We start from the raw sequence: 24,297 nt of genomic DNA on the forward strand, positions 1-24,297 counted from the left end.
TGTAGTTTCTTTTCTGGTTTCCTTTTTTGCTACTTGTAAACTTAAACAAATAAAAGTGAAAATGTCAACTACATTTTGAAATGCAAAATGATTGTCCTTTATACAAAATGTGAACTCCTGCAGAAAACGTATATTTTCTAAACTACAAAAGCAAATGTCATGGATTCGTTGATTTATGTCATAAAGAAATTGTTCCAGAAAATAATGTGCTATTTCCTTTGTCACACAGCTTGGCATGCGGTGTGTGCATATGACCACAATAACAGAGAGAACTATGACGGCTGTGCTAACTTTAATCTGTTAATTACGAACACACCTTCAGCCCACAATCATGTGTTAGTATCTAGATACGTAATTCACATGTAGGTACGTTTCAGTTGTAGTGAATCTAGCAATCTTCCTTCAGTGCTCTCATAATTCCCAGACAGCGTTGTTATGACAGGTGGTTCATGGTCTTGTGTGGTGTTTTCCCCCCCTGCCCAGTATCTTCATAAATTATACTGAAACCTTTTCTTTTTTTTTTGTTTCTAGTTCATTTATGTATCTATTGACTTTTTCAGCAAGCAGCTATTCAAAGTGTATACTCCATACTGTTTTGTCCATACTGTTGTGATAATAAAACAATACAATCAATACAATTGTTCATTATTATACATAGGCCAAATCATGTTGATACCACTTGTCTAAAATCCAGCTGGTTAAATGGGATGCTTTGAAGTAACCGCCACATTAAGAATCAGTGAAAATGCATTTGGCATCCGGGCCCTTGACAGATTGATTAGCATTAAATGAATAGCATTATACTGAATATGATGAATTGGGGCACACCTTTGTTGCTGATATAATGTAGTCAGAGGTCAGAAATGTGTCTTTGTAAAAATTAATAGAATCTAACAGTACGAGGAGCAAACTGGACAGATAACCAATTAATGACTTAGAAAAGAATGCTGATGCAATACATTTGGAGATGTTCCGATGGAAAATGACGTCATCATTTCTAAGAAGAAGGCTTGGCACTTAAATCATAAATGTAACACCTAGCTGGAATTACTAAGAAGACAGCAGTTTGTGACACCCTGACCTCTGCTTTATTCTGCTATGGCCTGACCTAGAACCTCCCACATAATTCCAATATGGGTATTAACCAGTTTTAAGGTACGGAGTCCAATGAATATGAGGTATGCCAGTTCCTGCTCTCTGTGTCTTATCTCTAGACCACTCTGGCCTGTCCTCTGAAGTTTTCTAGGGCCCAGAACAGGCCAATCGGCGGTCTAACTGGTGCGATTGGAACAAAAATTTAAATTAAAAAATGGTCTCAGCAAGTGTCGCACTAAAACGTCTGTGGGCGGATGTGTAGAGAATGGGTGTGGACCTACACCACACATTGGCAGGTTGGCATAACTGTGAGGTGACAGGGAGATTGAGGAACTGGCGTACTGTTTACTATTGTATTTTACAGTTTATTTACCACACTGATCCAATGGTAAACACTATTCATTGTGTTCAGCTGCAGGGCTCTGTATCCCAGTAGACTGTAGACTGGTTTGCAGAAGTGTGCCCCTTACCAGACCCCCAAAGGTGGGCCAGCAGGTCCAATAAAGAAAGTGCTCAGTTGCAGTAGTATTATTGGATCAGCATTATGCAAACCTTTGTTTCTCCATAGTACAGTGTAACCATGTTTGTATTGTTGGAAAGCTGATGTCATGGGGAACAAGTTGGTGTCTTTGGTGGTGAGGTGCTGACTAAAGATCTTGATGCCAATGGGTCAGCAACCAGCCAGATACAAAGGTTAACCCAGTGTGATATGCTTACAGAGATAGCACAAGCAGGATCATTAATGTACTGTTTTGTCATGATTGTGTCTTTATCTGATGACTTGGGGTATTCCTTTAGGTTCTGGATGTAGAAGGGGAAAAGTGCAGTGGTTTGGGGAAACTTAATTGCCAATACGACGTTCTGCGCACCATTTGCGTATAGCCATCTCACTACACACACACTTTTGCATCCGTATATTACCATCATTTAACATACTGTAAAATTTACCGCATTCACATTAACCTGATATTCCTTTTTGACCATTACCACTGCACGCCTAGCAGTTTCAGGGTCTGAACATACGCATGGAACTCAGGATATCTGCACCCAGTAGTCACTCGCCTGTACAGTAATGCTGTAGCAAGATACGCAATTGCTAGATGCAGGCTACACAAGCCAGAGGCACGTCCACGTCTACCACCATAGACAGAGATCCATATAGAGCCACACTACTGGCTGATCACTTGCAGCCTCCTTCTATGCATAACTGTTAGCACAGAGGAAAGGTTAAACACTATTTTTGGAGTCAAATAACCAAGATTACATTAAATTAATCCTGTTCCAGTAGCACCAGGAAAGCCTACCTGTGTTCCTTTGCGACTCACATACATCTGCTGTTTTATCCGAGGGGTTTCTTACAAAACCGTACAGCTGTATTGTCTGCGTGTGGTTGGTGTTGTGGATGTAATTTCCCTGCAGTAAGATTAAATTCATTTTTTTCTTCACACTGGGGATTTATTTATTTATTTATTTTTTGCTGGTCTAGGTCTTCTTTTACTATATGTATGTATGTATGTGTGTGTACATATATACACTACGTGGTCAAAAGTATGTGGACACCCAAACATCACACCCATTATGTGCTTGTTGAACACCTCATTCCAAGACCATGGGCATGAATATGGAGCTAGTTAACACCCCCCCCCCCCCTAATTTTCTAACATCTTGGGAACACAAATTTCTAAACAAAATAATGTCAATAATAATAATAATAATAATAATACATTTTATTCATGCTGTGCTTTTCAACACCCAAAGCACTGGATGCATTTAACACTTTCATGTGACACATTTTGATATTTTGCATGTCTTAATGACTTATACACAGTGCTTTGCATGCGTGAGTAACTTGTTTTTTTTTGGAAACGTGTTTTTGTCGAGATTCGTTTTACGTGTAGCCCATGTATCCCATCTCCGCAGGTGCGCAACATTGGCGTTGGGATTTATTATGCCTAGCGTTTATAAAAGGCTAAAGAAACAGCAGCACCAAACTTTGTCGCTAATTAGCACATTTTCAGGACATTACCTGTGCTGCGTTTGCTCCAAGTTGATCTAAGCAACATTAAGAGGTTTACATACGCCGCTGATCCAGCATCTCAAACTCTTAACTCGCTATAAATTCTTTGCTACGCGCCGTACGGCTACTTGCTATAGCATTTCGGCTTCTCTTCCGCTTTCACGTGTTTGCAGTCTTGTTTCATATTTCACCTTGTTCACATTTTGAGACAACTGCAGCCTATTATACGGCAGCTAAAGGGTTAGTGTCGAATTGCCGAGTCAGTGTAGGACGTGTTTTCGCGGCATAACGCGTAGCATGTCCTATTCCTCAAAATGAAATTCACTTTTAAGTCCTTATGTGACCTTTGTGCACCAGAGGGATTTTTGAAAGTGCATTATAGCTACAGACTCCTAGTTAGACGAAAACGTAAACATGCTGCTGAATCGTTGACTACGAAGGCATGTGACCGGGCTTTCGATCACTTTAACACGAAATAGGCTATTCTTACTGTATTTAGCAGTTCAAAAGGGCAGACGCGCAAAAGCAGCCGAACTGCACCATCAGCAATACGATTTGTGTTTATGAATATCTTGACAGTTTGCCGATACTTAAGACCCGAGGTCTCTTTATATCTTAGCTGCAATAACTATTGCAAATAAATCAGATATTTTAACGTTTTAATCTGTCGTTGGCAGAGGGTCGAGTCATATAAAAGTTATCTTTCCAAAACCCGACTAAAATCGCCGATTTGCTAGATCTCTGCGGTGGATCGCCACAACTACTCGCTGGGGTTTGGTGCATTTTATAGGCTACATTTTTAACTGTTTACCTATTGCAGCGTGTGCCACATAAGCAAAAACAGGCTATGTCGGTATCCACACGCCTGATGTGTCTGCACCTCTCTTACCAACGTGCTGATATTTGAGGCTTTCATGAAGGGACTTTACATGAAAAGTGGGCTACGTAAATTCTTCCTAACACTGTAAAAGGGAATTTTTTAGAAAGTTGAGTTTGATAGAAACACTGTCCCGGATATCCTGACTAGCTTCAAGTGGTGGGTGGAGGAAACAAGAAGGTGGCGTTGATGTGTGAGAATCCGGCAGTTAGTACTAGAGGGACCAGGCAGAAATCAGTTGTCTCAGAAGTAAAGGCTAGGGTGAGAAGTGGACATGTCGTCGTCTTTAAAGTCGTGGGCTCTGCTTGCGTGTTTCGTCCTGTTGTACATAACTTACCTCTTGCTTGGAGCTCTCGTTTTCTCCAGCGTAGAGAAACCCGAAGAGGAGAGACTGAGGAGGGAACTCGGTTTTCTAAAAGCAGAGTTTCTCAACCACAGTTGCGTGAATATAACATCCCTCGAAAACTTTATGGAAAAGATTTTGAATGCGAATAAGTATGGGGTGTCAATACTTTATAATTATTCCGAGAGCTCAAATTGGGATTTAGCTTCATCATTGTTCTTCGCCAGTACGTTGGTAACGACAGTAGGTAAGGACTAGTCCGTTTTTCTTTGTTCTGTAGTTTCCGTTTTCTGTCCGGTAGGCTATGCTATAACGAGGAGTTGGGTAGAAAAACAAATTGAATTTAATTAGAACAAATAAATACAATCTAGCCTTTTATGTTTTGAAATAACATTGTGTGTAACAAAAAAGCTGTGTAACAAACGCAAAATGTCTTCACACGATTCATCGATCTGTTTACTAGTTTTTACTAGTTAATGTAGGTAAACAATGCACAAAAGGTGTATGTCCTTGAAAGCCGGCATTTTCGTTTCCTTCACTCCCGGCTGAACGACGGAACACGCTTTTATACACGTAAAAAATTCTTACATAGCCTAATGGGTGGACAGCAGTAGCTAAATTAGAAACTCATGTGCATACTTGTGTACGTATGTTGTTCAGAATATGTTTATAATAATATTTATTATACAATATTTCAGATGTAGTCTTATTCCTTGAGAAAAGTAGGGGATGTGAGATGTGCCGTGAAACAACATTTTCTCGGAAAATCGATCTTTTAGGCCTATGGTTTAATTTGCACATTATTTATGGACCCAGGAGAAAAGTCACTTGTGCAATTATTTGTGGTTATTATAGCTCATTGCACAAAACCTGCCAGTTATCAACTCCTAATCATATACTCGCCATAACTTTTGAGGACAGCACATGTTGACTTAAATAGGTCTGCATTTAAGTGTAGCCTGTATAATACAACTTAGCCTAATTCATAGATCTTACGGACATTCCAAACAACACAAGGCTTGCAGGAGGCAAGCAGAGCAAGCCCCAGCTAAGTGTCAACCTCTTCTTTCGGTGCTCAGTGTCTAATGAAGCGTGCCTGTGAGGTTATGAACAGGAGATGCAGCAATGTTATTGATTTTGCACGATCCGCATGAATGTTTTTTCACGGAGCACTTTTTTGACGCACATGCGCAAATATGGGACAGCTGTCCTGTGTTCATCCACAGATAGGGAAATTCATAACTGTTCTTTTCATTTCATAGTAGAATTTTGTGTTTCATGGAGTTTTTCTGAAGCAAGGAAAATCTATATGTTCCCTTAAGTAAATTCTGAAGGACTTTAATTTTGTGTTCCAAAAAAAAGCCAGGAGCAGGCCCGGATTGTGCTGTTTCTCACTGCAAACATTCATTTAAGAATCTGCATGCATTGTGCACAATACACTTTTCTTAAGACATGCAGGCAATCACGAATAGCCATTCTTGTATTTAAGAAAGGATTCTGTTAAAAGGCTGTTTTTTGTGCCTTAAGGTCCAATTAAATGCCATTCGAGCGAACATTCTATAAAGACGAGGGTTTTGATTTCCTGACGCGTTTTATGTTCACATCGAAAGGAAATAAAGTTTTGATGGTGACCAGCAATAGCATGCTTAAATTCCGCCTGAGCCCAAAGCAAAGAGTAGAATTTGACTTCTGCTCACAGAGGGGAAGACAACCAAGCAGAAAGCCCCGGCATGTGAATAGGTTTGACCGTTGGGGCTAGATGGATGACCTATTACCTCTGCTTGCTTATTTGGACTTTGGGTGGCAGCGACTTACTGGGCATTGAAAGTGTGCAAACAATCAAGTACGTGCTAAAGCCGGGTGCCTCTCATTTTCAGGGCTGTGAAATAGACTGCAGTCCCTGCTTGTGTACGTCACCCGTACAGCGTCCATACAAATGGACTGCATTTATAATGGATGTCATGGGGAACAAGTTGGTGTCTCAGCTACAAATGTTGTTTACAGAGATAGGGCAAGAAGGATTAATTATTGTACTGTTTTGTCACGATTGTCTCTTTATTTGATGACATAGTATTTTCCTATTATCTTGTGGGTATATGAGGGGAAATGTGGAATGGTTTGGGGACACTTGTCAACATGGTCTATGTATCACATGTATATAGCCATTTCACCACTCACATTTTACACCATTGTATATTGTCATTATTACTAGACAAACTGATCAATAAATGGCATTCATTTTACCCTGGAATTCCTCTTTGACTCTTACCACTGCACGCCTAGCAGTTTTAAGGTCATAACATACAGGCTATACAGTAATACATCTTGAAAGTCTGCCCCTTTAAACCTTGTAGCTTGTGTGAGTAAAGGTATGCTTGAAGAGGTTATAGGTAGGCTACTTGTGGGGGAAACTGTGGCTGGTTTACTCTCCTGTAATATGCCTTGTTTTTTAATTTTGGACAGAATTGAAGGCCTGCATTGTTTGCAGAGGTATGACTTTTTCCATAATTACAAGGGAGAAGGAAAACTATTACTCTCTTGAGCCCTAGAAAAAAACCACTGTGTAGGTACGATTTATACTTGCCTTTTGGTGGGCTGTTTGTAGGGCAGGAAACCCCTCAGATACACCAAGCGGTGCGTCGAGGTCACCAACAGTCAGAAACCAAAATTGTCACATCGAGGTCACCAGCTGCAATAAACCCCTCCGCAAACCAAACATCGGAATTATCTAAGTGCCTAAAACCTACTGCAGGGAAATTATATCCACACCACCAACCACACACAGGCCATACAGCTGGGCGGTTTTGTAAGAAACCCCTCAGATACACCAAACAGTGGAAGTATCTGAGTCACAAAGGAACACAGGTAGGCTTTCCCGGTGCTACTGGAACAGGATTAATTTAATGTAATCTTGGTTATCTGACTCCAAAAATAGTGTTTAACCTTTCCTCTGTGCTAACAGTTATGCATAGAAGGAGGCTGCAAGTGATCAGCCAGTAGTGTGGCTCTATATGGATCTCTGTCTATTGTGGTGGACGTGGATGTGCCTCTGGCTTGTGTAGCCTGCATAAATACTGTTGTGTATCCTGCTACGACGCTAGTGTATAGGTGAGTGACTATGGGGTGCAGAGTTCTGTGCATATGTTATGACCTTAAAACTGCTAGGCGTGCAGTGATAAGAGTCAAAGAGGAATTCCAGGGTAAAATGAATGCCATTTATTGATCTGTTTGTCTAGTAATAATGACAATATACAATGGTGTAAAATGTGAGTGGTGAAATGGCTATATACATGTGATACATAGACCATGTTGACAAGTGTCCCCGAACCATTCCACATTTCCCCTCATATACCCACAAGATAATAGGGAAATACTATGTCATCAAATAAAGAGACAATCGTGACAAAACAGTACAACAATTAATCCTCCTTGCGCTATCTCTGTAAACAACATTTGTAGCTGAGACACCAACTTGTTCCCCATGACATTGGCTTTCCAACAATACCAAATATGATTACACTGTATTATGGAGAATATATGGTTTAATGCTGATCCAATCGGATGTTTTGCGACTGAGCACTGTCTTTTTCACACTTGCTGACTCTGACCAGCGCAGTAAACGATCTGTTTCCTTTCAGGGGTCTGATAAGGAGCACACTTCTGTAAGCTGCCTTACAGTAGCGTGTCCTCAGGTATTTGTTTGACCGTAGTGATCTTGTTGAATTTGCATGTTCATTTGCTTGCCTCTTCCCTCCTTGTACTTCCAGTTTACCTACTACCAGATGATCTAAAGTACATTCATTTTACTTACTTCCGTATAATCTAGTTTGTCGGGGAAGTGAGGATTAAGTAAACTATGTTTCATTTTTAAAACACTATGTAGTTTTAAGAGGGGAAGGGACACACACTCTTCTCCTGGCTCATGCATACTTAATTATTGATATCAGGGAAGGGTCAGAGGAATACCTATTTTTTCCCTTTTACAGTATATTATTTGATCAGGTCGGACCTGTGTCAAATACGCATTTGTTTTTGGATTCAAATACTTTTCTGAGCTCAGTTGATCTTGCCTGGTGTAATTGAGCCTGCCAATATGACCAGAAGTTGGGGTTTGCACTTTTTGAGAGTATTTCATTGGTTCCAATACACCAGACAAGATCAGTAAAGCATAGAAAAGTATTTGAATACAAAACAAATACGTATTTGACCCAGGTCTGGCTCAAGTCAATCTACAATGTAACTTATCTTTCTAAGGTTATAAGGAAATTCACCCTCTCCTGTTGAGCATTATGGTAACACTGAATATTAAGGATTTTGAGATCTTTTTGGGAGTGACAGCTTTGGTAATTATTTTAGGTAATGCCTGTTCATGGTTTACATTCATTATGAGGACATTGTGTTTTATTTTCTACCTATGAATGAAGCGTGACGTGCTTCAATCTTCCTGCTTAACTTTTCATTGCCCTTATCCTCTCCAGTACTCTGAAGACTCAGGTGCGCATACATGTGTTTGGAGGGCGGGGTTTTGGAGAGAGAGCTCGAAAAAAATGGGGAGGGAGTAGGGCGTTAAATAAAACAAAAAAACAATTTATCTCTCTCTTGCTTCTCCAAACGTACATACTGTACCTTTAAACCAAGTAATACCCTGGCCTCTGCTTTATTCTGATATGGCCTGGCCCAGAATCTCCCACCTCTCCATTTTAAAGAATGGAATCCAATGAGTATGAGGTATGCCATGTACACACACACACACACACACACACACACACATTTACGACCCAGTTCCTCCACTTTGTGTCTTATCTCTAGGCCACTCTGACCTATGCCCTTTAAGGTTTTCTAGGGCCCAGAACAGGCCAATCGGTGGTCTGACTGGTGAGATTGGAACAAAAATTAAAATTAAAAAATGGTCTCAGCAAGTGTCGCACTAAAAAGTCCGTGGACGGATGTGTAGAGAGTGGGTGTGGACCTACACCACACATTGGCAGGTTGACATAACTGTGAGGTGACAGGGAGATTGAGGAACTGGCGTACTGTTTTCTATTGTATTTTACAGTTTATTTACCGCACTAATCCAATGGTAAACACTGTATTCATTGTGTTTTGCTTCAGGGCTCTGTATCCCAAGAAAACATGCCGCTGGGTTGCCTGTTGGTGTTTTGGCTGTAATTTCCCTGCTGTAACATTTCTTTTATTTTTTCTTCCCACTGGGGATTTTTTCTTCTTATCTTTATGTATGTATGTTTTAGATTTCCAATCAAACAATGCACATGTGATTAAAGTGCAGATGCTCAGCTTTTATTAAAGGGTATTTTACTACATTTTGGTTTCACCCATTTAAAACTAGCAACCCTTTTTGTATACAGACCGCTCATTTCTGGGCGCCATAACGTTTGACACAGATTGCAGGTCACAGGTGTTTCTGATTCGTCACGTGTGTTCAATTGATTCTTTAGTGTATGTATAAGAGAGCTTTCAGTATCTAGTTTTGATTCTAGGCTTTGCATTTCCTTTGGAGTCTGTTATTGACGTTTGTCATCATAAGGACCAGAGTGGTGCCAATGAAAGTCAAGGAAGCTATAAGCTGAGAAATATGAAAAAACACAGTGAGTGACAGGCCAACCCATAGGCGTACCAATATCAACCGACTGGAAAATTATTGAGAAGAAAATGCACTCAACAATCACTAAGGGTGTAGTAGGCTAAGGAAGAACTCTACAGTTTATGACGAATTCTCACTATGATAAAGAAACACCTGCCTGACGGATCAGAAACAGTCTTCATTTTGGCAATTGTGGATGTGTGAGTGACTACTGTCTGCAGAAGACTTCATGAACAGAACTACAGAGGCTACACTGCAAGATGCAAACCTCTAGTTTGCCACAAAACAGGATAGCCAGGTTACAGTTTGCTAAGAAGTATCTAAAAGAGCCTGCAGAGTTCTGGGAAGTCTTGCTGACAGATGATGCCAAGATTCACTTGTATCACAGATCAAAGTGTAGAAGCCAAATGGAACTGCCCAAGATCCAAAGCACCCTTATCTGTAATTAATTTGAACTGAATCCAATTGAACATGCGTTCATATGATAAAGAGAAAACATAAGGCAACCAGTCCTCAAAACAAGCAGGAGCTGAAGATGGCTGCAGTGCAGGCCTGGCAGAGCATCACCAGAGAAGATACTCAGCACCTGGTGATGTTTATGGGTCACACACTTTAAGCAGTCTTGCACGCAAAGGCTATGCAACAAAGCACTAAACATGACTAATTTAATTTACATCAAATTAATATGTCAGAAACATTATGGTACTCTGAAATGGGGGGCTTATGTATAAAAAGTGCTGTAATTTCCACATGGTGAAACCAAAGTGTATGAAGAACCATTAAAGCTTTAACCACGTGCATTATTTGATTACAAATCTAATACTGTTGAGTACAGAGCTTCATACATTGGGAGACATAAATATATAATTATTATTATTATTTATTTATTTGAGCTTATCTAGGACATTCTTAATCCATTTGCAATTGTTGGACAGTCAGAGAAATGTAAAGATTGAAAACAGTTAAGTAATGCTGCTTTCATTTGATTTACTGAACGGATTTTCTTTCGAGTCATAGCATTTGTCTGGTGGTGTGATGCTCAAAGTGTCCTGCGTAGTGAGCTGACACGCATGTGCTAGCTTGCATGGCAGCGTGAACACAAGCCCTGTTATTAGTATGGGCAGTGCGGGCTAAGTGGCGTGCGGTAATGATGGTGCAGGATTCCACCTCAGAGCTGAGCTCGTGACCTTGTCATTGTAGTGTCTGCAGGGCTTTCAGCCCCCCTTACAGATTAAAAAACAATGCATGGGCCACAGTACATGTGAGTGACATGTGAATGTTCGCTGCCCTGGGTTAGTAAGAAGCTTGGGTTTGGATTTAATATTTTCTCCTATTTGTTTTGCCAACCCTCGCAGAACTACACCATGTTTGGCCTGTGCCTTTGAAGTGGGGCACAGTGTGGCTTTTGTTCAGTTATGAGGCCACTCAGAGGGCTGTATCGCAGTACTCCGGCAGTATAATGCTGTCCTTTCACTCTCAGACACTGATGAAAGGCTGGTTCATCTCTCCTGCTTTTACCTGCTGGAAACAAACAAAAAGTGTTTGTTTTCTCCCAGAATTCACAGTGGTACTAGGCACTGTGCTGCATATTTTAAAGCTTGCATATGAATTTGTAAAAGTGGGTTGATAAAACTCTTCACTGTTGCTTTAAAGCAGGGTGGCCACAGGAATTAAAATAAATAATGTCCTCTTTAAAGGACACTTAGAGGGCACATAAGAGTTCAGTTGCAAAAGGCTGTGTTGCATGGTTTTCTTTCAGTGCTAAAAAAGGTATGCTACTGTGACAGGCCCAGACAATATGCAGGTAACTGCCAAAACAAAGGAAAAGCCAACCATAGTGCTTCTCTCTTGGTGTTCTGTGCTTGGCAAAACTGCCTGCTTATGCACGTGAATGATATTTTCAGTGAACTGATTTAGTTGCTTGTCTGTATTTCCTTGAATCTCTAATCAGTGCATGGGGATTGAGGAACAAGCCCTTTCAACTAGTTGCCCCTAGGTGATGGTGTCTTTACATCAGTCCTCCATGCCAACATCGCCTAATCTCCTGTTCCTTATGAAGCACCAGCAAGTTCAGCAGTCATTGTCACTGATGCTCCTGCCAAATATACCACAACAAACACCCCTCTTTCAAAGTTACTGAGATGTCCTCTTTGCCAGGGTAGCAACATTACTAGGCCACTGGGCCTCCACCAGTTTTACACTGTGGGCATGCTCGAATGCTAATTTTTCAGGGACCACACCTGTGTTGAAGCATCTGCTTTCAATATACTTTATATCCAGAATTAAATGAAGTGTTTCCGTTATTTTGGCAGCTACCTGGCATGTGTGTGCATCAGTGGTTTTAGTTCTTATTTGTGAAATGCAGCAGCTGGCAGGCCTAATCTCCTGCCACTGTCACATCTGATTCCCTGACTCCATATTAAGGCGTATATGGAGTTCCTCAAGTGCCCATTTTCTGTGCCTCTGAATGGTGTCTGTAAATTTAGTTAAAGTAAAAATGGAGTTTGCCTGTTCTCCTCCTGTCTGCGTGGGTTTCCTCTGGGTTTCCTCCACCAGTCCAAAGGTTATTTGGAGACTCTAGGCGGGGCCCTGGGCGAGAAGGCGGGGCCTTATGTGAAAAGGCGGGGCCCTGGGTGAGAAGGCGGGGCCTTATGTGAGAAGGCGGGGCCCTGGGTGAGAAGGCGGGGCCTTATGTGAGAAGGCGGGGCCCTGGGTGAGAAGGCAGGGCCTTATGTGAGAAGGCGGGGCCTTGTGTGAGAAGGTGGGGACCTAGGCGAGTAGGCGGGGCCCTAGGTGCAGTGCCTGATCTGCCCAGTGGGAGGGACGGCTCTGTTGACGCGTATACTGAGACTTTAAAGTCCGTATGATCAGACTCCTCTAATTCATCTCATAGATGAAGAGGCTTACTACGTGTAAGCCATTTCACCAGTTAACCGCGCTCAGCTGTTCAGAGATCTCTGCTCCTTATTGGGTCTGACTGTAAAGTTGCTCCTCATGATCTCAGGTTGGGCGAGTCATGGGTTTGAGTCTGGACTATATCAGTGATAGCTATCACGGTAGCCCATGGCAACAGGGCAGTGTTGGCCTGTGCCAGCAGGGATGGGGTGGGCTGAAGGTAACTTTGGTTTCTTGAGATAAGGTTGCATTATCTTCTCCAAACGATGAGTCCTTTGGTGTCTGTTTTTAATGAGAGATACAGCTGTCCTTTGGTGGGCTCTCCTGTAGTATTGGCAGGCCTGTAGTGCAGAAGATCACTGGCTCATAGGTTAGTGCATGTAAGGAATACACATGCATACGCAGCATGCATCAGCTGCTCTTCATGTGAACCGTACCATGGCCACTTAAGAGGCACAAATGGAGATTATAAATTAGGATACAAAAAGGGGGCGGGGTTGATCTTGTCCTTGAAAATTGCTAAATTATCCTAACTGAATCATCAACCGCATGACGGGTAGAGCTGTCATGTGCTTTTGGTTGTTAGCTGTTGCTAATCAATCAAGAAACTTTATTTGGTTTCCACAAACTCATTGACTGCACATGCTAGCCGACATGTTTCTAGGAAGTAAAATCCAGTAAACTTTGATATTGGTGCCTTGGGCATAAGCAGACTACTGGATAACTGACACCCTCCTTTAAACATTAACATCAGCTTCTAAACATGATTGAAGCCTGGCAAAGTGCCAACTTTTATGTGAGTGCAGTACATACCATTAATGTACTGCATGTCCATACCTGTGCTCTTGGTTCCAGCTGGGACTGTTAGTACCTCCCCTGCTGTATGGCAGTGATTATCTGTGTTCCTGTATCTGTGTTTCTGTGAAGTAAAGAGAAAGACAAAACATGTTGTTGCATCAATTCATTTTTGCATATTCAGCTTTTAGAATGACACCAGCTGCTGTGCTTATTTTCATATTTACTGGTTTATCCGACCTTGCATGTGTCTGCCTCCCCCCTGCGCTGAGCTCAGTTATGCAGGAGTTTACAGTTTTAACCTCCCGTCTGTAAAGAATGCTGGATTTCCAGAGCCAGATCCGTGCTCTCCTGACAATCAAGGCATTCCCAAAATGCCGAACTAATGTCTAGGTCTAATTTCTGCACCGATGTTAAATTAACCCGGACCCATACAAGTACAGTACACTACTGCAGAGAGCACAGCCATTCTGCAGAGGAGTAATTGGTTTGGATGGAAAAAGCTGTGTGAGTAAGTAAACTCTTAAAGGTGGTAGCTTGTGTTCTTATGTGTGCGTTGCAGCTGATGCAGCTGTTCTCTCCCTGTCCTTCTCACTCAGGATACGGTCACACCACGCCCCTGTCGGACGCTGGCAAGGCCATGTCCATCCTCTACGCCTTTGTGGGGGTCCCCTTCACCATGCTGGTGCTGACCGCCTGCGTGCACCGGCTCATGCACCTGTTCACCTACTGGCCCATCGCCCTGTGCCAGCGCCGGGCCGGCTGCCTGCCCAGGACGGCCGCCTCCGTCCACTTCCTGGTCCTGCTGGTGGTGGTGGTGCTCTGCTTCCTGGTGGTGCCGGCCATCCTCTTCTCCGCCATCGAGGAGAGCTGGTCCTTCCTGGACGCCTTCTACTTCTGCTTCATCTCCCTGTGCACCATCGGCCTGGGCGACTACGTCCCCGGGGAGCAGCCCGGCCAGAAGCTGCGGCCGCTCTACAAGATCTCTGTCATGGGTGAGTCACGAGGGGGGGAAGGGCCCTTTCCTTTTCCCGGTGCTCCTCTTTTATTTAGCGGAGTTGACGAACTGAACCAGCCGCCGCAGTGAAGAGGGAGAACCGCCACGGGCCGTCATCCCTGACTTTCCCTGGCTATGCTACGAGGTTGCAAGCACCATGTTCCTTTGGTCATGTTCTCTTTCATTGCATTGCATCATCTTACATGTAACACACAACCCAACCCAAGAGGGATATGAGTTATTGTTCTGCAGGAAGTTGCAGACAAGACACCACATTTGCTAGAGGTAAGTAAACCATATGGGCATTTCCTAAAGGGAAATTCCTTGGAAAGATTTGAAAACTGAATGAAAGACCTGTTTGTTCAGTGCAGTGCTGTCAGCATTTCAACTTGCGCTTTTGGGCTTTTCAGTTATTTTATTACATTTGACTTGTTTTCAGGGTTTGTTCATTACTAATTGTTAATGAATTAATGGAAATAATTGGGTAGAAAGTATTCAAGCATGACCCATGTTGTAGAGCAAGTCTTTGCGATTGCAATGCGATCAAGCATTGTTTTTATCAGTTGCAGTTGTCAAATTATTAACTATTTTCTTAATGATGGTTTGTTGTCATTATTCCAAGGTTACGTTATGGGTTACAAATATCTCAAAGAGAGATGAAGATTCAAAAGTGGCCATTTTCCCCCTGGTATGACATAAAAAAAATTTTTTTAATTAAAAAATAACTACGCATGGTATTAATTTGCTCTGTAGATGCCCATGTATGTAGTTGTTACCATGGCTCAACTCCCCCACCCTCCCAGGTGAAAATCTGATCAGGTAGCTCTCTTAGGAAGCTACCATGTTGCTAGATGATCTAATTGCATGTCACCCTGCGGAGCTACTGATCAGTCATTACTGGCGCAGTCAGGATTCGGTATAGACAATTTCCTGTGCACTAGCACAGTGCTTTAACAGGATGAGCCGCCCAGCAGCCCACAACACATATTCAGCGTTTATTAGCATCACATGTCCTCCTTTCTCTATTTTTGTCAGGAAAGTGTTAAGTGTTAAATGGTGTGCTAATTGGGCGTTGCCTAGTCTCAGTCACTCTTTAAGTGGAATCAGCGCCGAATGTCCTGCTGTAATAGTTGTTTGTCATTGCCAAGGGTTGAGAGGACTGAGGATTATGGGCAGTCATGGTGAAGAAAGTTGCTTTCTTTGTGTAGTTGTTAGCTGAGGCTAAAGCTGATGCTGGTTCACTTTTGCTAAAAGATTTAGTTTTGTTTGGCTAATATACCCTGGGTGACTGAAGGCAGAGGGGGCCTGTGGACTTCCTGTCCAGCTGCAGTTTACTGTTTCTTATGGAATACCATTTCATTTTCCATTTCCAGTCCTGTTCTCAAAAATAAACTGTTGGTGAATGTTTTAATGGTATAATTCTGCTTGAATTTCTTATTAATCAATGATTCATTAATAACAAGTCAAAGTAAAGTACCTCCAGCCTGAAATTTCTGCAGTTCTGAACAAACAACTTTAAAATGCACTTGAATACTTTCTCTTGTGGAAGGCTGTTGCTCTGTTGCTCTCACTGTGGTTTCACTCATAATGTCCTGACCTTTTCCTTCCCTTTTATCTCTTCAAATGAACTAGCTACTCATTTTGTACTCAGAGGAAGGAGGACTCTACAGTGCCTTGTAGAGTATTTGCCCCCTGATTTCCTCTTTTATTGCTTATTTGTCACAATGGATGGTTTCAGATACTTAGACAAAATGTAATATTAGATACAGGGAAACTGAGTGAACACAGAACACATTTTTTAAAATGATTTTATCGTGTGAAAAAGTAATTTCTCCCTTAAACTTTACTGTATGACCTTTAGCGACAATAACTGCAACCAAACACTTCCTTTAATTTGATATCAGTCTTTCATATCCCTATGGAGGAATTTTAATCCACTCTTCTTTGCAGTCTTTCACATCCCTATGGAGGTATTTTAGCCCACTCTTCTTTGCAGAACTGCTTTAACCCCTTCACGCAATCATCTGCATTCCCTAAATAAATGGTTAATGGACCCTTTTTGACAATAATCCTGGTCTCTCCTGAAAGGTAACCCTTGTATTGGTAGTTTGTTTCCCAGGAGTCAGAATTACTATAAATGTTTCTGAGCAAAAGTAACTGAAGCTCAAACACAGTGGAAGTGGAATTTTTTTTTGCACTTAAAGGATTATTTTTTTAAATGGATACAGAGGCTTGTGGGTGTGCCTGGTGGGCTTAGAAACACAATGGAGCCACGGCCACAACACAGGACAAAGCCTGGTTCAGATTTTATGACAATGCCTTCAAAAATGAGCATTCTGCATTGTTTTTTCTGAGCTATGTCTAGGCAGGTTTCCAAAAATGCTATTTGGAAACTTCAAAAGGACACTTGGTAACCAAATAATATAGTATTATGGATGTTTAGAGGTGTAAAGTACTATATTTTGTATACTACATTCTAGTTGAAGATGTCTGTGGAAATAAGCTTGCTTTCTCCCTGTCTGACACGCCCCCCCCCCCACGCTGTCCCCTTGCCACCTCTGGTAGCAGGTCTGGAAGATTGTAGAAAATAACTGCATTAGCTAACTAGCTTACTAAATCATTGATTGAGTTCCATCGATTGAGGTTTTTGTCAAATACCCCACCCCAATCAACATGTTAAACATATCCCACAATTTTACATACCACATTTATTTTTCAAATTCAGGCCTACTCCGTATTTATTAGCGTACCGAATAATAATGAATATATTTTGAGAATGTATGTAGGTACTCACTGATATAAAATGGGATCTAGTCCTTCATTGAACATGCACTGTGCTGTGGAGTCAGATCTGTTTTCACTCTCCTTTTTTTCTTCCATGGGCTCCAAATTTTGAGTCTTCTGTTCAGCCTCAGGCATTGCAAAATAAAATTTGTTGTAAAACAAAAACCTTTTTAGGCATAAAGCCTGAAGAACATTTCTTGCCAGTGTGTAACATTGTTTTAGTGTATGGGAGTGTATGTGTATGATGAAGTATTTTAGATACTTATGGAGGTTTCTGGTGATCTGTCAGCTTCACAGTGGCTGGTATAGGAACATTCATGGGGTTGTGGTTGAACTCAAGAACATACACTTCAAATAACCGCTAAGCAGCTTGTGCAGTGATACTAAGCTTCCAGCAGCTGTCCATACAGTGATGTGAAAAATGCACCCTCTTTCACTTCCATGGTTTTTACCTATTAGGACATAAGTAACCCTTATCTTGATACTAAAACATCAATGAGCAGAAGCAGTTTTGTAAAGAGGAATGAGTCCCTGAGGTCTGATGTGAGGTGCTAATAAACTCATACTGAAAGTGATTTCTTTATGTTATTGCTGCAAAAGGGGGCGCTACAAGCTACTGAATCATGGAGTGCACACACAAGGCATCAGCATGTCGGTTTATTTGTGTGTGTTTGTGTGCGTGTGCGTGTGTGTGTGTGAGTGAGAGTGTGTGTGTGCATGTGTGTGTGTGCGTGTGCATGTGCATGTGTGTGTGCGTGTGTGTGTGTGTGTGAGTGTGAGTGTGTGTGTGCATGTGTGAGTGTGCATGTGTGTGTGTGTGCATGTGTTTGCGCGTGTGTGTGTGCGTGTGTGTGCATGTGTGTGTGCATTTGTGTGTGTGTGTGTGTGCGTGTGTATGTGTGTGTGCGCGTGTGTGTGCGCGTGTGTGTGTGCGTGTGTGTGTGTGTGTGTATGTGTGTGTAATGAGTCACATGAGGTTAGATTTATCTAGGTAGGACTTGGTGAGGACTAGATGAGGGTTAGTCCTAATTTGTAAAATCATATAACCTTTTTTTCTCATTACTGTGTAAACAGTAATATATATATTTTATATTGTGCTGGTAGTAATTTTGTTCCCAATTCTCAGGCAGCGCCAGCTCTTCACTCCCAAGAGCCCATTTAGTCAGGTGGATATTGGAAGCTGTGCCAAAATTTCCTTTTTGCATGCACCTTTTATGTTTTTGAAAACAATCAGGTAATGTATACAAGAAAGTTAAGTACACCTATGTGTATTCTTATTCCTGCTGTTAGACTTGTGTGCAGCCTGCTTTGGCTTTGATGATGCTGAGAGACACACCCTGCTGTCTTATCTGAGCGTCAGGCAGCATTTCCATGCCTGGAAACTCTCTGACAGCTGCCTGCCTCTCTTTAACACGCCAATGAGTGTTACTAATAGGCTTACTTTTCTGTGAAATGGCCTGTGATTCGATGGAAGTTTTAGTCTAGTTAGTTTCTGATTAAAGACTGCTTTATTCTCTCATGGTGTGTGGCCTGTGCCTGTGTGTGCGTGCGTGCATGCGTGCGTGCGTGTGTGTGTGTGTGTCTGCCTGTGTGTGCCTGTGTGTGCGCCTGTGTGCGGGCGTGTGTGTGTGCGTCTGTGTGCGTGCGTGTGTGTGTGTGCCTGTGTGTGCCTGTGTGTGCGCCTGTGTGCGCGTGTGTGCAACTTGCTGCTGACTAGTCTGCCAGCATCCGCCATCAGACCACTGCAGCTCATCCAGAATGCTGCAACGCGTCTGGTCTACAACCTCCCCAGACATTCCCATGTCACCCCCCTGCTCACTGACCTCCACTGGCTGCCTGTTATGGCTCGCATCAAATTTAAGACTTTGGTGCTTGCATACCAGGCAGCTAAGGGGTCAGCACCAGGATACCAGGATCAGACCCTACACACCAGCCAGACCTCTCCGTTCTGCCACCTCTGGACACTTGGCACCTCCCCCTCTTCGTGTCTGTACTTCCCGTTCACGTCTGCTGTCTGTCCTGGCCCCTCGCTGGTGGAATGACCTTCCCGTGGCGGTCAGAACAGCAGAGAATCTGACTACCTTCAAGCGCAGACTAAAGACTCATCTCTTCAGGCTGCACCTCTCCCCACCCCTCCCTAGCCTCTAGTTTAGCTCAATGTACCTAGTTAGGCTAATGCGATCACGTTAGTTTTGTATTTGGCAGGATTGTTTTGTCTGATTCTGATTAGGCAAATGTGATTTCAGTGCTAGTTTTGTACTTGGCAGGATTGTTTGTTTGTTTGTTTGCTGAACAGGTTACCCTACAGGGTTGGAGTCCTGATCTATGTGGTCACTTCTGGCACTACGATCTTTACTTCACTCTAGTGTGTTTTTCTGCACCTCGGCACCTTGAACTGATGCACTTGTTGTACGTCGCTCTGGATAAGAGCATCTGCTAAATGCCTGTAATGTAATGTAATGTAATGTGTGTGTGTGTGTGTGTCCTGTCTGTGCGTGTGTGTGTGTGCGTGTGTGTGTGTCCTGCAGTCTACCTGTTCGTGGGACTGATGGCAATGTTCCTGGTGTTACGCGCCTTCCACAAGCTGGCGGACCTGCAGGGGCTGACGGCCTTCTTCCAGCTCTCTCACTGCGATGAAGAGGAGGAAGACGAAGAGCCCATCGTGGAGACGGGCCCCAAAGACCAGCCTGATGCTGACCGGGCATCCAGCAAGCCCCTAGACCCCAGCTCGCGGGTGTCCTACAACTCAATCAACAGATAGGGACTGCCCCCCCACAGGTAGCGCCCAATTTCCCCATAGGAAATGCTGCACAGCCAGGACTGACAGACACAGTAGCGTATCAAACCTGGACAGTCAGGACAGACGGACAGACACAGCAGTGGATCAAACCTGCACAGTAACCTGCACAGTCAGAACAGACAGACGGACACAGCAGCGTATTAAACCTGCACAGTCAGGACAGACAGACGGACACGACAGTGTATCAGGCCTGCACATTCAGGACAGACGGACAGACACCGCAGCGAATAAAACCTGCACAGTCAGGACAGACAGACAGACACAACAGTGTATCAGACCTGCAGAGCCAGGACAGACGGACAGACACGACAGTGTATCAAACCTGCACAGTCAGGACAGACGACGGCACAGGTACAACGCCACAGACAGACCGTATATCAAACCTGACTCAGGCAGACGGCAGACACGACAGTGTATAAAACCTGCACAGTCAGGACAGACAGACAGACACAGCAGCGTATCAAACCTGCACAGCCAGGACTGAAAGACACACAGCCTCAGTAAGATTCCTGTGCATTTCAGAACAAATGACTGCAATGCAGTGGGACTGCTGTATGCAGAGCTAATGAACCGTCCCCACCACTCTGCAACCAGCTTGTGCAGGTAGAGCAGACAGACCCCACAATAACAAGGCAGGCCCAGGGTACACGTCACCCTGGACACCATTAACCCTGTGCAGCCCAGGGTACACAGTCACCCTGGATACCATTAACCCTGCGCAGCCCAGGGTACACAGTCACCCTGGACACCATTAACCCTGCGCAGCCCAGGGTACACAGTCACCCTGGACACCATTAACCCTGCGCAGCCCAGGGTACACGTCACCCTGGACACCATTAACCCTGCGCAGCCCAGGGTACACGTCACCCTGGACACCATTAACCCTGCGCAGCCCAGGGTACACAGTCACCCTGGACAACATTAACCCTGCGCAGCCCAGGGTACACAGTCACCCTGGACACCATTAACCCTGTGCAGCCCAGGGTACACAGTCACCCTGGACAATATTAACCCTGCGCAGCCCAGGGTACATGTCACCCTGGACAACATTAACCCTGCGCAGCCCAGGGTACACAGTCACCCTGGACACCATTAACCCTGCGCAGATGGAAAAAGCAGTTCATATGGGACCTCTGCGTGAAGCTCATGGACTTTTCTGTCGGGTACAACTTCTTTGGGTTTTTATTCGACCAGGGAAGGCATTCCATGAATCCCGGGGATCTCAATATCAAATCCTGTAGGGCTGTCGTGTAGGATGGTTTTTGATGTGCTTCTGTGCTTCAGTGCTTAATTTAAATCACTGATTGGCTAAAGTCTGCACACCTTGTTTGCAAGGCTGCTGGTGGAAAAGATAATCACAAAACCAGCGGAAACCGTGGCCCTTCAGGCCTGGAGTTTGAAACACCTGATGTTTACCAAACAATCTTACTGTAATATTTAGAGGTTACATTTCACTTTTTTGCCTGTAGTGGAATGTGTTTTTATACATGGCAGAAATGTTTGAGCGTAAAGCTTATCCATTTGAGGCCAGCTGTATGCCTTTAATGTTCCAAAGTAACGACTGTAAATGTGGACTGGAGGACAGGGGCAGTGTGGCTGGTAATGACTGTAAATGTGGACTGGAGGACAGGAGCAGTGTGGCTGGTAACGACTGTAAATGTGGACTGGAGGACAGGGGCAGTGTGGCTGGTAATGACTGTAAATGTGGACTGGAGGACAGGAGCAGTGTGGCTGGTAACGACTGTAAATGTGGACTGGAGGACAGGGCAGTGTGGCTGGTAACGACTGTAAAAGTGGACTGGAGGACAGGAGCAGTGTGGCTGGTAACAGCTGTAAATGTGGACTGGAGGACAGGAGCAGTGTGGCTGGTAACGACTGTAAATGTGGACTGGAGGACAGGAGCAGTGTGGCTGGTAACGACTGTAAATGTGGACTGGAGGACAGGGGCAGTGTGGCTGGTAACGACTGTAAATGTGGACTGGAGGACAGGGGCAGTGTGGCTGGTAACGACTGTAAATGTGGACTGGAGGACAGGAGCAGTGTGGCTGGTAACGACTGTAAATGTGGACTGGAGGACAGGAGCAGTGTGGCTGGTAACGACTGTAAATGTGGACTGGAGGACAGGGGCAGTGTGGCTGGTAACGACTGTAAATGTGGACTGGAGGACAGGAGCAGTGTGGCTGGTAACGACTGTAAAGGCCGTGTTCTACGGACTAAAGAAGGTCTACGGGGAGGGGGTTTGTTTGACGCTTGTTCATGTTACAAATGATAACATTAAGCGTAGCCAAAACATAATGCTTCTTTCTTTATATCCTATACTTTGAGTTTCAGTAGATTAGTGTAAGAATAAGTCATTGTTTTTTGTCTGAGTATTTGTGCGGCATCTCATTGGTGGTCTAAGGCTGGTCGTAATGTTACATTGACATTATGGAATTTAATTGAAGTGCATGCATGTGTAAAAGAAGCACTTTAAAATGTATTACCCTTTTTTGTTTTTGCATTTGGAAGTCCTAATGAGTATTTGTTCCTGTCAGACCATTTGCATCACAAAGCACATGTATAGTTTTTATGACCATGTATTATTATTGCTGAATTCATTGCAACATAGCATTTTATAAAGTTGAAGGTTTGTGTTTTCTAGGGCTCTAGTTTTTTTTTTTTTTCTTTGTATTTCTGTGGAAGTACATCCTTATACTGAGTTCAACCAATAGCTTGTTAAAAAAGAAGGGTGTAGTAATTTATGTTAGGAACAAGTTAGGTCATTAGTTAATTTGGAAATGTAAGTGATGTACTGTATGTCCTATGCAAATAAAATGTTTTCGTGGTTCATTGTGGTCTTCACAATGCTGAAGTACTGGAAAATTGTGGGTGAACAGAGAGCACTGTCGCGCCTTTCAAGTAATTATTTTGTATATGAGTACAAATGCATTACACTCCCGCATAGACAAACTCAGTGTGACCAGGCGGATACGTTAAAATTAAAAATACCAATATACAGAAAAAGAATTCATTCAATTAACCATTTTGAATAGGATCCTCCCACAGTCCAAAGACATGCAGGTAGGCTAACCGGAGACTCTAAATTGCCCATAGGTATGGGGGTGTGAGTGAATGGTGTAGGTGCCCTGTGGTAGATTGGCGGCCTGTCCAGGCTGTATCCCTGCCTCTTGCCAAGTGCACGCTGGGATAGGCTCCAGCACCCCCCGCGACCCTGCTCAGGATAAGCGTGTATAGATAATGGATGGATGGATGGATGGCCTATTTATGGCTTATTTTATGTATCAACATTTTAAATAGCATTTGGCAGTTGGGGTTATGTTTCACAAAAATGTTTAATTGACTGAACATTGACCTCAGAGTGATTGTAAGCAGGCATTCAACCCAAGAGAATCCTCCTGTTGCTATTTTGTGGAAACAGACAGCCCTAAATCACGTGCTCTCGAACCACACTGATTGTCTATGAACTGTCTTGTGCTGCCACCAGAAGGCACTGGTGCGAATTGCAGTGAAATGCAATATGAATTGTGTCAATATAGTATATTTTATGTGGGCCCATACAGGTAAATTGAATCTACAGTCTGTAGAATGTACATTTCTGTGATATTTGTCTGGTTTGAAATTGTGATAGTCCCAGTTTAACCTTAATTGACAGTTGCACAGCCTTCAATTTCATAGATAAGTTGACGAGGCCAGTTGTGTAAAAAGAAAATGCATTTTTTAATAGCTTCAACTGAAAGTAAACTGATAAACATGAGGTTAATTACACAAAGTTGATAATGAACGGATGCTGAAGACAAAAATTTAACTGTGAAAATTTGACATGACCAGAATAGCTCTACTCATAAAGAGGTATAAGACATTATGTGCAAATGGTGGTTAAATGTATCCGTGGGTCGGGTGGAGAGTTTGGTATTTTTCTGTTACTATGGCGATGGAGTTTGTGCGTTTTACCTGAATATACAAAGTTTACACATTAAGTATATAGTATATGTCTTTTTTGTACAAAATGTTACAGCCACTCGATTAATAATGGTTAGATATGTATTACAGCATAGCAATTGTGCACAATTATTGGCGATATGTTGTTGTATG

General features: G+C 43.1%; 2 protein-coding genes and 2 long non-coding RNA genes across 5 annotated transcripts in view; 3 read left to right on the plus strand and 1 right to left on the minus strand.

The window, feature by feature from the left end:
• The window catches only part of LOC135236203 (uncharacterized), a 10,177-nt gene extending 9,539 nt beyond the window's left edge, over positions 1-638 (plus strand). The window contains exon 5 of the mRNA XM_064302440.1: positions 1-638. This exon is cut by the window's left edge and continues 1,087 nt beyond it. The gene's annotated coding sequence lies outside the window, so the exon portion shown is untranslated.
• Positions 639-3,489: 2,851 nt separating this feature from the next.
• Positions 3,490-20,295, plus strand: kcnk6 (potassium channel, subfamily K, member 6). Its single transcript, XM_064301183.1, has 3 exons — positions 3,490-4,579; positions 14,224-14,619; positions 19,934-20,295. The coding sequence occupies exons 1-3, from the start codon at positions 4,264-4,266 to the stop codon at positions 20,164-20,166; spliced, it is 945 nt and encodes a 314-aa protein (XP_064157253.1). The 5' UTR covers positions 3,490-4,263; the 3' UTR covers positions 20,167-20,295.
• LOC135235589 (uncharacterized) lies at positions 20,163-20,755 on the minus strand. The gene is made up of 3 exons (XR_010324414.1): positions 20,628-20,755; positions 20,352-20,527; positions 20,163-20,295 (listed from the first exon to the last, which is right to left on the minus strand). It is a non-coding gene; the product is annotated as an uncharacterized LOC135235589 (long non-coding RNA).
• On the plus strand, positions 20,628-23,034 carry LOC135235590 (uncharacterized). Of its 2 annotated transcripts, none has more exons than XR_010324415.1 (2): positions 20,628-20,897; positions 20,942-23,034. It is a non-coding gene; the product is annotated as an uncharacterized LOC135235590 (long non-coding RNA). The 2 variants fall into 2 exon arrangements; XR_010324416.1 differs by having other exon boundaries at positions 20,985-23,034.
• Positions 23,035-24,297: the final 1,263 nt, after the last annotated feature.

This window comes from Anguilla rostrata, chromosome 12, assembly GCF_018555375.3.
Source record: "Anguilla rostrata isolate EN2019 chromosome 12, ASM1855537v3, whole genome shotgun sequence".
In the NCBI taxonomy this organism is placed as follows: domain Eukaryota; kingdom Metazoa; phylum Chordata; class Actinopteri; order Anguilliformes; family Anguillidae; genus Anguilla; species Anguilla rostrata.